This window comes from Aquila chrysaetos, chromosome 1 (genome assembly GCF_900496995.4).
Source record: "Aquila chrysaetos chrysaetos chromosome 1, bAquChr1.4, whole genome shotgun sequence".
Taxonomy (NCBI): Eukaryota; Metazoa; Chordata; class Aves; order Accipitriformes; family Accipitridae; genus Aquila; species Aquila chrysaetos.
Window position 1 is genome coordinate 30,259,321 of NC_044004.1, and position 13,981 is coordinate 30,273,301.

At 42.9% G+C, this 13,981-nt stretch overlaps 1 protein-coding gene across 2 annotated transcripts in view; it reads right to left on the reverse strand.

Annotated features, from left to right (window-relative positions):
• SCFD2 (sec1 family domain containing 2) overlaps positions 1-13,981 on the reverse strand; it is a 207,713-nt gene that overhangs the window by 10,410 nt on the left and 183,322 nt on the right. For both annotated transcript variants that reach the window (XM_030012465.2, XM_030012459.2), the window contains exons 6-7: positions 3,824-3,969; positions 65-199 (exon numbers count right to left, since the gene is read on the reverse strand). In XM_030012465.2, coding sequence (XP_029868325.1) covers positions 65-199; positions 3,824-3,969 — 281 coding nt within the window. The remainder of the gene's footprint in view (positions 1-64; positions 200-3,823; positions 3,970-13,981) is intronic.

Genomic DNA, 13,981 nt, shown 5'->3' on the forward strand with positions numbered 1-13,981 from the left:
TACTGCCATATGATGCTATGACCTCAGGTAAATCTTACAGATGAGCTTGAGAAGCCTGGTTTACCTTCATGAACATGCTGAATCCAGTTTTAAGGAGATCAGTGAGGCCCGATGACATGTGCTCAATATCAACAGGATCAGGTCGATCAGGATTACAGATCTCTTCCACTACCTGTTTCAGCAGTGGTTTGTAAGAAGCCTGCACAAAAAGAACAACACACCGTGAGTAAAGCTGTTTAGACTTGGTGCAACTGCTCTTCTAAATGTTTTATTTCCATTAAAGGTAACAAAAAAATAATTATCCTAGAAAGAAAACCATTCAGAGAGTTAAAAAATTATCGAAGCAGCAGCAGTCTTTGTGACCTTGACCACAAATGGTGTGCACCATCAAACTGAAAAGACAGGAAGACGGGCACACATTTACTCTGCCCCATGTGTATTATATGAGTAAAGGGAGGCAAGGAAGGAAGGGGGCTTCCAGCTTCTCTGGAATCTTTTTGGAGGTAGTACAGAAAGGGATAGCAATACGGTTGACATGCTGTTGCCCATCATGCACCCAGAAGATCTCATTCCCTTTGTAATGATTTTCCAAACACTTAAACGGGGATTTTTAGGAGAGGGTGCTTACTGACCAATCGTGCCTTCCCACAGGTGTCAGCACTGAAGCCTGGACATCAGCAGGGCTGGGAAGAGGCCAGCCTGCCCGTTTGTCCCTCATGGAAGAGCAGAGCTGAGGAGTCCCTGTTAGTCCTTCAGCTTCTATGGCCAGGGCACTCTACATAACACTTCCAAAACCTTGAGAAAAATAGGCCAAACAACCCCACCAATATGCACGTCAGAGCTTCAGAGAAGTTAGGGACCAGGAAAAGTGGAACATGTAAAGGTAAAAATAGTCAGCATCCTGGAAGATCTGCTTCCAAAGGATCCACCCTGCACCCTCTTCAGGGTCCACAAACCTGTGCTGAATATGAATTAGTAGCCTAGAAATTTCCACATTCCCTTACCAAGGTTTAAACCACTCTGCCATCCTGAAAAAGTTTCGAGGATAAAAATTTTAGGGACTTGTGGAAAGATGCTCTTTAATGAAAACTCGACCTTACTTGCTTTACAGATGGAGTTTTGTTTTGCTGCTTTCAACTTTGTCCAAACTGCAACAGAACCACAATTGTTTCAGGAAGTGCAACAGTCTTAGAAAATTAGCAGCTTTCAAATTAGCACATTTGTTTGCCTTTGGGACGCCCAGGTATACATCATGCCCCAGATTTCTTAAGGGAATCAAGTGTAACATCATTCATTCTGTAAAAATGACATCTACAAGAGACATCATGCAAGATAAACATAAAAATGGATGGAAAATAAAAAGCAAGCTGCTTGGCTTGAAACTAAAATTTTCTGGAGTAATTAAAGAAATGTTTTTCATCCAACACTTTACAGTGAGAAACAAAACTTACAGTTTTTTAATACAACCCTGTCAACGAAGATTTATACAACTCATCTAGTTCTTCTCACAACACGTGCATAATTTTTATGTAAGCCAACGAAGCAAATTACAGCAGACATGAGCTGCAGGATCTTTTAGGATAACATGCCAAGATTTGTGTCAAATCTAGTCACGCAATAAACAACTGTTTGAAAATACACATGCAGGCATGAAGCCTTTTGTATAAAAATCTGTTTAATAACTTCATAGATGAGGAACAGAAAGACATTAGGAATTAAATATTTTTGGAGTAGAGACCAAATCACAGTTAAACAGAGAGGCTTACTACATGAAATTAAAGGAAAAATGTTATCTGACTTCAGACAAAACTATGTACTTAAAAGATGTTAAAAATGTGCTATGATTTTTCATGTCTAAATTTTCAGCACCAAAAGTCAGTGCCCTTCAAAATGATTGAATTCGGCTACACAGATACTAAAAGGCAGATACTAAGATCACTTACCTTTTTTTTGGCTATGATAGATTAAAATATTTTCAAAATCTTTTGTGACTTGAAATTCGCCTATTATATTTTTAGGGAGTTTTTACTTTATTTTTTATACATGCCCCAATAGCTGCATTGATTTCTAACTCATATAATGAAACTTTTATCAACTTTAAATTTTGCTGGGACACAAACTGTGTTTAAAACAGTTGTTAAAAAGTTTGATGGCTAAGGGACACACCTCAGACAAGATTATAAGGAGAAAAGGAGAGAGAAAGAGAGAGAGAAAGAAAGAGAACGAGAAAAGGAGAGGGAGGGAGGGAAGGAGGGAGGGAAAGAGACATGGAGGAAGGGGAAGAAGGAGGGAGAAATATACTTCAGATCAAGATGAAAGGAAAAGAACAGTAGTTACAATATCAGGCAAAATAAACACTCTCCTCTCACGTGGTCGCTACACGAACTGGTTTGATAACCTGATGAAAACATTTATCATTTTATGTAAGACATATAAACTTCAATGCTACAAAAAGTCCTTCTAAGAGGCTATCCAATTCCTACTTACTTATCTACAGAAACCTTTTCTGAGTCTTAACAAGAAGAGTGGGCTTCCCAGCTCCTGACAGATAAAGTGGAAAAGCACCTATAAGCTAAACCCATTCCCATAGCATTGAGCTGGGCCGGGAATGCGTCTGGCCATGGGAAGGGCACCACTTCTTCAGAGGAGCTAAACTGATCGCACACAACCCATGTATTAACACCTGCCAGTCAAAAGAGAGGTCCATTTGTAGAGAGCTGTATGTATGATGGAAAAAACCGTACTGCCTGCTTATCTCTGCTACTCTAAACCTCCTGAACTGCCCTCAGCAGAAGGTTGGTCCTATGCAAGCAATTAAATCCATTGCATAGCCAGATTAGGGGGCTGCAAGGTGTTAATACATCCCTTGCTATGTTCCAGCACTTAGCCCTCAGCAAACAACCTGGGTTACATCCAAAGAACATACTGATGCTAATTACACTTCCAGGAAACTTTTAGAGGGTATTTTCTTATCATCTGACTGATCCCCCACTGAACTGTATTAAACGTTTAACAATTTTCCCCATTTCAGACACCAGACTGGTTATAATGCTAGGAGACTTCAGTAACAGGTTTTCTCCACCTCAGTTTTCCAGTGACATTTTGCAACACTCCTGATTTCTGTTCTTACAAAGCAATGCTTAATTTGAACTACATCCCTTTGCTGGTCTACAGCATACTTATGAGTTTGGAAGGATTTTTTTCTGGCTCAAGGCTAGAATCAAGTTTTATGGTCTCTCTAAATCACTGTATATGCTTTCCATTGTAAAACTCTATTTTTAACTGAAAAAGTTAAACACTTCAGGGGAGATGGAGAGAGAGAAAACTACTGTATATTAGTCCTGATGACCTATAGTAATATCATAGTTCATGTGTTCATATTTTAGAAACAAAAAATTTTTCATCTATTTACAAATGGGACTGCCTCTCACATTTACAGGGATGGGAGAGAAAATACACAGGAATATAGCTGCTGTATGGATGCGGGCATCCTGCTATGCTATGTCATGAGGGGTCTTAGTCCCAAACTGTCTTGACCTAGCCCTGCCTTTGACAGGCATTTATGTCATATCACAGTGCTGCAGAGCAAATCCCAAATTTCTTCCTCAGACAATTCTTTGTTGACATTGACACGGATATGCCTGAGTTTGGATGAAGGACTTGAGGAAGTTCTTGATGATTAGGTCGATTATAAAATCTATACTTAAATATCTTCCACATGGGTAGAATACATATAAGATTAGCACATCAACAAAATTAGTGCTGTAATTGTGACAGCATCCTAGAGAAATAACATACACAGGGAGAAGAAAGATCCACTTGCCTGGTGGGTGTTGCTGCCTGCATTATGTATGGAATTAAACTGTTTCATGTGCATTCGAGCTCTTGCAATATCCCTGAGGGACTGAAAGATATCATCCACTGCATCTGTGGCTTTCTGAGATGTCAGGTTCAGTGATGAGTCACAGCCTAAAGAAATAAAGAAACACGGATCTGAGTGAGTGAAAAACTTTCAAATGTTTTGATAATAAGCAGTAGGAAAAGGATAACCAGGAGGAAATTTTAAATTAGTTTCGTCATGTTATATTCTAGAAACTCAGGGGCTTGTTAGACAGCATGTCCTCAGCATGGCACGAGTCTCTGTAGCTAAGCAAGAAGGCATAAACCCTACACAGCAAGCAAAGTGAACAGCACCTCTCTAACCACATTCGTAACCTAAATTGTAGAGCGATTTCATCGCCCCAGGGTATATTTTGCCCTCCACAGCAAACAGAAGATCCCATGCTAGCAGACCCCGAAGAAGAGCCCCAGGTGGAAAGGAGCAGCCATGAAGAGGGGAATTACTCCACAGGCATCGTATGCGGGACCTGGCTGGCAGCCTGCTGACTCCAAATGCATTTCCTACCTTTGCAACAAGACAAATGGGAAGAGTCTGTGCTAAATACAGCGGAAATGATAGCTACACATTGGAAAGAGCTGTATTACTACAAAAAAGTCCTTATTCCTCAAAGTGGCACAGTTATTACTTTTAATGTATTTTTCCAAAGCACTTCTGCTAAGATATAATGCATATCTTCCACTGAGGGCAAACTCCATTTAGAGGACCATGTAAAAGGTCCCTCCAGGTGGCCAGGCAGTGCCTTGGCAAAGAGAAATTCTTAGCCTTGGCTCCATCCCCCTCATCACAGGACCTATATTGCACAGAAGCATTGAAAAAATACTTTCTCAGCTGAGCTGCTGAGGAGAATTAGCCAAGTGAGAGATAACTGGGTCACCTGGTATTTGTATTGCTCTGTCAGCACAGCTCTACACCTTTTGACATCTCTGCCTGCCTCTCTTCTCGCTTGACTCCTCATCCCTGTGGCGGAAGATCCATCACAAAATAACCCTTCTTGCCACACGCACACACAAACACACACACCTGCTTATCGGCAGTGTCTTCGCCGGGGGATGCTGCTGTAGTGGTTTGTGCGTCCATCCCCCGGTCCCACAATCGGTCCTGCACTGGCAAACCTCTATGTCTGTGCAGAATCCTGCTGAGAGGATGGGGTCTCCCTGCAGGTCCCAGCACCCGCCGGCTTGCATCGTGCTGCACCAGGAGAGCCTGGCACTGAAAACAGGCATCCAAACTGTCGTGAAGGCACCTGGATTTTTGGGTGGGGGGACTCTGAACAAACTTTTCTCTACAACTGCCAGAGGACAGAATCCTTTTGCACTAAAGAAACAACAAAAAAGGTGGTACTTTCAAAATTTACAAGGAATTTGTAATAGCTAATCTGGATCACTCTTTCACATCTTTGCATTCTGTACAGCAGAATATATATATAATATATACACATACAAACACACTTACAGAGGTCTGAAACTATTCCTACAAGATGGTGATTAGACCCTGAGCTTTCATTTGTCTGAATATTATTTGTTGAAAGGCTCCAAGTCGGATCCTCAGCTGGTGCAGCAGAACAGATAAAAAATGACTGTACTTCTGCAGGGCTACATCAAACCAAGCTGCTGAGGATTTATGCCATTATAACCCACAAAGCAACGAAGCAAACACAAACTGGCCCTTGGTGACTCCCATGTTGTAATTCTACGGCAGACACTCACATATTTTTGGGCAGGCTCTTGAAATTATTAAATTTTTTTTGAATGAGTGCAAAATAACTTACAGAAATATTTTTGTTGTTATGTATGTGCAAGATCTGCATGCTCTGATACTCTGATTGACCAAAGTTTACTTTTTCATTTGGCCAAGGAGCCTGCGTGTTGCCAGTGAAACAAACCCCACTCTGCAGCTCATTACCCCACTCCACTTGTGCTCTTGAAACCAGAGAGATGGCTCCTGCAAGTCATCTTGTGCTGGTTTTATGTGCAAGGGAAACAGTGTCCAACAGCTGAAAAAAAGTGAAAGTGAACACCTCCTGGACAGATGAGGTTAATAAATAAAGTCTGAGGTAACAAATCCTGGCTTATATTTATCACTAGCACAGGCAAAATCTTCAGAGATCTTGTATTGTCAGTGTGCTTTTACCCTGCCCATGGGAAAACAGGAATGAGAAAATGGGGCAGTCCCTGTTAGCTCCAAACTCAGAGGCTGTGCTTATTTAATAGTTAACATTTATAAAGCACTTTGCAAATGAAGATCAAAAGAGCCATATCTCATTATCGTATTACTAGATTTTGTCCTCTCCGAGAGACAAGCTTTCTCTGTTTTAGCCACATTAGAGATAACTAATTATCTCTAGCTCCTAGCTAATATAAGTAGCGATATTTTCTTTGTCCTCTCTTCTTCAATCCTTTATCAGCAAAAGCCATTGCTTTTGGCCAAGCCACCTCTGTAATGTTTCCTTTTGCTAGCGAACTCAAGTCCCCCATGTTGAACAAGTTCAGGCAAGGTAAAAATCACATCAGGTTTGCTTTGCTGTGCACACTCTTTTTTTTCTTAATTGTTTATTTTCTTGCACCACTTGAAAGCCTTTTGTTTTGGCCCCACAGTTATTTTTCTCATGAAAAGAAATATTTGTTTCCTTCTCCTGTTGGCATCACTTCTCTTTCTCTCTCTTTACTTTAACAAGAGCCTTTTGACCAAGAAGTTTCAAATCAGCTTGTCAATTCCCACTTCTGGAACTGCAGGGCAGTTTCCAGTGGACATGGTCTGGCTTTGTGTCTGGAGGACCCCGAGATTCTTCTCACCTTGCCTGGCCCAGCGCATCCCACTTTGCTTTTTGTTACTGGGTCAATCTATGCTTGAGCAATTTCTTGGCAAAGCGCAGCCTCTGTAACGTCACTCACCGCTCAAACCTCATTGTCAGGGAGATGCTGTCTGGAGCTCACTTTCCTTTACAGCTTGTGCTGACACACTTATGGGCTGAGGCCATGGAATCATTCACCCTCACAATCTGTTTATCAGGCCACATTGCTTCATCACCGTCACCGGAACCAAAATGAGAGGCGCGGGAGCCTTGGTGCGCCGGGCTGTGGGCCAGCAGCTCCTCACCCTCCGTGTTCAACCGTGCCTCCCGGCAGACCGGAGCGTATCTCAAGGAGCACTGGAGCAGGGGCTCAATGTGTGCTTCCAGTCTCCGTGGCAGAGCGCGGTGCTGGACCCAGTTTGGGAGCCAGCGGGGCACTGGGAGTCAAAGCTCTGGTCCAGTGCCAGTTTAAGGCTGACCAGACGGGGGAAAAGAGGCATACTTTCAAAGGTTTCTCTAAAATGTGGCTTCCTTAGGACTTCTGATCAAGAAACGTCACATCTGGGGATGTCATGGCTCTCTTTTTCCAGCCTGACATCCACTTCTTTTTTTAAATGATAATTAAAAAAAAAGTTTTCTTTGCAATCCCTTATTGTTGAAATTAATAACAAAACCACAGGTTCTCTGAAGGCTGCTGCCTACCTGTCACACTGCAGTAAGTTTGAAGAGGGGAGCTGGGTTTCTCTCCAACCTGGAGAACAACAGAAGCTTGTGTTGTACAAATGGCAGGCGGCTACAAATCACCTCCCGTTCACACCTTCCCTGTGAATGGGGCTGTGTACGCATATGGAGAGCAGAACACAATCCCTCTTCTCTGCCCGCTTCATGCTACCAAGAAATCTGTTCCTTTTACAACAATGAAGAGGTGGAATACATTAGCTGCTGCACAGCTCATGTGCTAATTAAAACAACTCTTCCTGTTACTGTTTTTTCAGGGGAAGTTAAATGGCATTTGGAGAGCATGCTGAATGAATTCCCTTGAATCCCAAGCCCTATTATACAGGGGAAAAGGCATTTAAATGAAATTTGAGGATTTCCTGTCCGACTTGAAGAAGCCCAGTTGTGGAAAAAAGAAAATCACTGTTAACCAGCATAGGACTAAAGATTTTAAAGCACGTATCTGAGATCTTGATGATATCCCAAGAAGAACACAACCCAGTTCTGTGGTAAGTGGTCCCTGACCTCACTGATATTGCTTCTGTTTTGCTTCCATCCACTTGCGTTGAATTTGAGGAGAGTGAGACTGTCCGGAGCTGCATTCAGTGCCTAACAGGATGAGGCTACCGCCCCTTATTTTTGACCTACTTTTGAACTTTTTCATCAGAGTGAGCACATCTCCTCTTAAGCTACACATCTGCATAACCATTAGAACGAGAACTAATCCATTTTCACAAGAAGCTTGAAAAGAGGAGAATGGAGATGCTCTTCTCCACAGTTTGGAGTGACCCAGAAACTAAACTGGACCAGTTTTTGCACTGATTTCTGAAACAGGAAGGAAGATGCTTTAAGACAAGGACACAGACATTGTGAACCCACGAGATCTATAATTATAAAGTGGCATGTGATTGATTATTCCCTCCCTGAATGCAACAAATGAGAATTTCAGACCTATATCAGAAAACCTTTCACTGTGCTTTGTCTCTTTTGGTATGTGGTCCAGGCATCATAAACAAACTTGTTCTTTCTTTAAAGCAGTATGATAATTATTAACACTTTGTGAAGGTCTTTGATACTTCCAAGACATCACTGAAAGGCTACAATTCTTACAAAGTTAAAAATTTAGGAAAGATGAAAGTTCAGCAGTTTACTCTGTTTTATTGGTATTAACTTAGGCTCTCTCTACCTTAGGCTCTCTCCATAGCCCATTTACAGAAAACCTGCCCATGTACAATATAAACCCTGCAAACCCTGGAATGGAAGTGGCAGAGTAGCCAAGCCGTTTTGGAAGCACACACTGAAGCATGGGCTAAACCAGAAAACCGGTATTTTGAAGAAGAGGAAGTCCAACATTATGCAAGCTATTTTCTAGATATGCAGAGTTAATTTGCTTGTCAGCAAAAGACTGAGGAAGAACAGAGATACAGGGTGCCTTGAGGGTCAGAACTCAAAATACAGCACTGTGATATTAAACTAATGAAAATCTTCTATTTTTATACTTTGGATGATAGCATAGCAATGAGGGCCCTTCTTTTTCTAGCAAATAAATTTAACAGCATACATATGTATACCCACAGCCATATGTTTTATAATAGCTTCAATATAGTCATGCATTAAGATTGTTATGAAAAAGTAGGTACAAATGCATATGGTTACACAGACCACGGCTGGTTTTTGCAAAGGAAAAAAAAAAAGTGTAAATCCCAAACTAGGGCGAAGTTTGTGTGATTCTCCTCTTACCTTTCTTCCTGATGGATTCTGCCATGCTTTTGAATGTTTATTCTTCAATCTGATTTGTATTAAATTGTGCTGTCTGCTGCATCTAAAAGGAAAGCTGGTAAGCGAGTGTAACACTGTGGGACAAGGAAGGATGGGCCAGAATACAAGACATCTGTCATTTCCCAATAGCGACGTCAGCAGAAGGTGAAAAATGAGAACTGACTCCATTTTAGTTTGGGGGATTATGGAAGAGAGGTGCATTCCCCAGCCCTTGAGAGCATCCCGAGGGGACAGACAGAGCGGTGCCTGTGGCAGCTTCCCTGCAGCACACGGCAGGTCCCTACCCCTGGGGATGCAGAGGGTCCTGCTCTGCGCTCGCTCAGTCCTCCGCATCCCCAGCCAGAGTGTGTGCGGCGCTGGCTGGGGCAGCCGCGTCTGTGCTGCTGGCAGCGAGCAGCGAGCAGCAAGCCTCCGGGCAACCTTGCAAGGCTGAAGGCCAAGTCAACACTACAGTGGGCCGAGTTCAAAACAGGGCTGGGTTTTCTGACGCTAGCAAGTGATTTGGGTGCTACGGCTTGGATTAGAGGAAAAGAAGGGTAAAAAGAAACAGGGGAGAAGCTGAAAGATTTTTCAAAATGGTATCTGCTGTTCAAAGGTGAATTAAAATCCCAAGAAAACAGGCACTTAGTAAAAAAATATATGGAAGTTATAAAAAAAAAATCCAGGTTCATTCTGCTGAAGCCCTGGCAAAGCAGTGTGTTGGTGCTGCTGGCACAGAGGGGCAGGAGCGTGTCAGCTGGGGAAGGGGCAGGCGCAGAAACGCAGAGATAGCCTGTCCTTACCCACAGCCTCAAGACGTTCTTGCTCCATTGCCTACTAGAAACCACAGCAGATTTCTAAGCTGTCGTCCCGATTCAACTCCTTTTCTCACCCTCCCCCGTCCCTCCCCGCTTCCTGCGATGGCCCCTTGCCCCAGTCATGCCTCAGCCCTTCATTGCATCTGGGAGCCTGAACTCAGCTTGGACCACTCCACTGCAAAACCACTCCATCCCTACAGCCCTCCTCGGGAGAGGCAAGTTATTTGTGCACCAAAGACGAAGAGGTCGAAACTCCACCGAGGCGTCCAAGAGGTTAGCATCACAGCCAGAGAAGGAACTCAGGGTTTCCCAGCCCTGGACTCGATCAGCCCTTCTGCCAGTCCGCACAGCACCGAATAACAGACTGCAAACGCTAGCAGGCAGAAAGTTGAACAGAGGGGAGGAGGAAAGCAAAGAATAGCAGTATCGTCCTGGTTTTGGCTGGGATAGAGTTAATTTTCTTTCTAGTAGCTGGTATAGTGCTATGTTTTGGATTTAGTGTGAGAAGAATGTTGATAACACTGATGTTTTCATTTGTTGCTAAGTCGTGGTTAGACTAAGTCAAGGATTTTTCAGCTTCTCATGCCCAGCCAGCAAGAAGGGTGGAGGGGCACAAGAAGTCAGGAGGGGGCACAGCCAGGGCAGCTGACCCAAACTGGCCAAAGGGATATTCCATACCATGGGACGACATGCCTAGTATATAAACTGGGGGGAGTTGGCCGGGGGGGTGGATCACTGCTTGGGAACTAACTCGGCATCGGTTGGCGAGGGGTGAGCAATTGCATTGTGCATCACTTGTTTTGTATATTCTAATTCTTTTATCATTATTATTGTCATTTTATTTTTATTATCATCATCATCATCATTTTCTTTCTTTCTATCCTATTAAACTGTCTTTATCTTGACCTATGAGTTTTACTTTTTTTCGATTCTCTCCCCCATCCCACTGGGTGGGGAGAAGTGAGCGAGCGGCTGTGTGGTGCTTAGTTGCTGGCTGGGGTTAAACCACAAGCATATGGGAAAAACATTAGAAAAGGGAGGGAAAATGTATACAATGTTAAAAATCAAAGAAGAATCTTTTTCTCCCTCAATTGTTAGCAACATCTGCTTTGAACCTATTTGAAACCAAGGTTTGCATGGAGGGTCACTGTAGGGCTCCAGCTGAGGTCTGAAACTTCAGAATAAATCAAAGGGATTATCTGCAAAGCCACACAACAGAGAATGTCAGCTCCGCGTTTCTATAAATGTCATTTACGATCTGATTGGCACACGGAGAATGAAAACACAGCGGCGCACAGGGATGCTCCAGGGCAGTCACCAGCACAATGCAGCACAAGTGGAAATATGGATGTGGTGTCTGTGATGGGAGGAGGGAGGGTCTGATCCACCGCCAGGGAAACCACAGAAGCTAGTATTGCGACTGGCAAAGGTGCAATTTGTCCTTTATTTTAATCACGACAAACATCTCCCATTTGAGAGAAAAGCCAAGGATGTTTTTTTAAAGATTAACTAAATTTAGAATCCTAAATCTCCACTTCAGCTTTTAAATAAGCATTCAAACTTTAGCAGTGCTGAGCATCCAGGGATTGCACGTGTATGTCTCCATGGGCAGTTCAGCACAGATCTGACATTTATTATATAGGGGCACATCCTGCGATCTCTGGAGGTCACTGGGGAGGCATGGCAAGAGCCAGCAGTGTGCTTGGAAAGCTTGTTGTTGGCCTCAAGTGTAGGAACCTCTTCTGGAAACTGCTCTTTGGCATGCAAGGCGCGCACAGCCCGCATGGCTAAGTACTTCTTCACTGGATCTCAAGCTCTGAAGCTGCATGCATAAAAATCTGGCCACTTACCTACATGACTAAATATGGATTTGAGACCTACCTTTGGAGAGTAATTTTTTTTTTTTTTTACGTTTTGGCCTCAATATCTGTCATTTGGACGTTTCTATTTTACGGGAATATTTTATTGCCGCCTTCTTGGCAAAATTCAACTGCACAACATGTAATATCGACTTTTATGAAGCACTGCAAACTCAGTACTGGAGGTTCTCAAGTTACATGAAATTAAACCTGTCAATTCAGAGAACAATTACAGAGAAAAACTACAGCACTTACTAGAATAAATTACATAAATTAATTGCAGGAGGAATTTAAGTTAGGCTCAGATGTGCTTTCTGAAGGAAGTTAATGTAACGAATTCATTAGGGAACCATTCAGTTGCTCCCTCAAGTAGTCCATATCTTAATTAAAAAACCACACATGTTAATAAAGCTATGGTAAATGCCCTGTAAGTCTAATAAGGCCTCCCAATAATGTTCTTGCAAGAACTTAGTAAAACTGCAGGTTTTACTAAACGATATAGAGCTTTATGAACATACCACCCTAGGACCTATACGTTCAAATGTCCTCACTCTCTTGCAAGTTATTCTCAGCTAACCTCCTTTTGTCTACAGACTGGTGGCTGCACTTCGGCAAGGACAGATTTGTGCTCCCAGGAAGGACTTTCTTGCTATTCACGCATCAGCCAACACCCTTCAGCGATGCTATGAAGTTTCACCCTCGGCTGTGCTGCCTCTCACCTACTCCGCAAGGTACTCCAAGTGGTACCACGCATGTGACGGACAAACAATACATTGGGAAGAGGGACGAGGCTCGTGTCCAGCCAGCAGTGGGTGAGGCAGCAAGTACTACCAGTACGGCAAAGCCTCCTTGGCCAGCGTGCACCAGGACAGAGGGCACGTTGCATGTGTGAAATGGTGCGGCTGTCCTCCTTCAGAACAGCCGGCATGGTGGGACACGGATGGGACCCTGCCACTGCCTTTTCTAACGTACCTAGTCAGGACCCTATAGCCCTGTTTCTTCCTTTCATTCTCCAAGCATCTGCAAGCCCCCATTGTGCGAGAGACCACCTGGAGCCAGACAAGCCTTCGTTCAGGCTACGGCCTTGCTTATGCTCAGGTGGCACTGTTAATGCAGCACTTCACGCTGCTGGGGCTGAGGAACATCGTATGCAAAGAAAAGTGTTTCTAAGCAACTGTGCTTAAAGCCTTCATAAAGAAACACCCCAATGGCCTGTTTTGTCTCTGCACTATGAAGCAGCAGGGCAGGGAGGCAGCTCATGTAGAAGTCCACGGAAGTCTAGATGCTCTACCCACTTGGCCTCAGAGGGCAACCTCAGGAAAACATGGCAAGATCTGTAAATATCCTTATTTTTATAAAACTTTTCTTCCTTATGTTGATTACAAGGAATCATGCTTTTAAAACAACAACAAAGTGAAATAAGTCCTTTAGTATTTTTGTTTAATTTTTCCATCTTTTTTTTAGCATGGACAATGGAAATGAATAAGAACAATGTTTTTTGCATTCACAGTCCAATTTGATTGTATGTTCCTCATACTGCCAAGTCAAGCTTGCAGACATAATTGGAAAATGCTTCCTTCTGAAAACAACTGTCCTACCTAGAATTTTTAAAAATGCATGAAACCGTTTCAACTGATGCATCTAAGAATGATAGTAATGGAGAAATATCCAAGAGACATTTTCTTTCCCAATTTAAGTTCTGAGCCAGAACCAGAACTCATGGTGTCGTTAAACTGGTGAAGGTAGCTTTACACAATAACATAAATGTATAGAAATATAAGATCACAATTAAAACTAATAGTTGTAATCTATTTAACAGCTACTGAAGCAAGACAGGAACAGTGGTCGTGATTAATTGGAAATGTTTCGGAAAGTGTGGGATCTGGGCATGACGTAAATGGTATAGAATAAGGGGTGGATACTGTCCTGGTTTCAGCTGGGATAGAGTTAATTTTCTTCCTAGTAGATGGTACAGCATGTTTTGGATTTAGTGTGAGAATAATGTTGATAACACACTGATGTTTTAGTTGTTGCTAAGTAGCGCTTATCCTAAGTTAAGTATTTTTCAGTTTCTCATGCTCTGCCAGCAAGCAGGTGTACAAGAAACTGGGAGGGAGCATGGCCAGGACAGCTGACC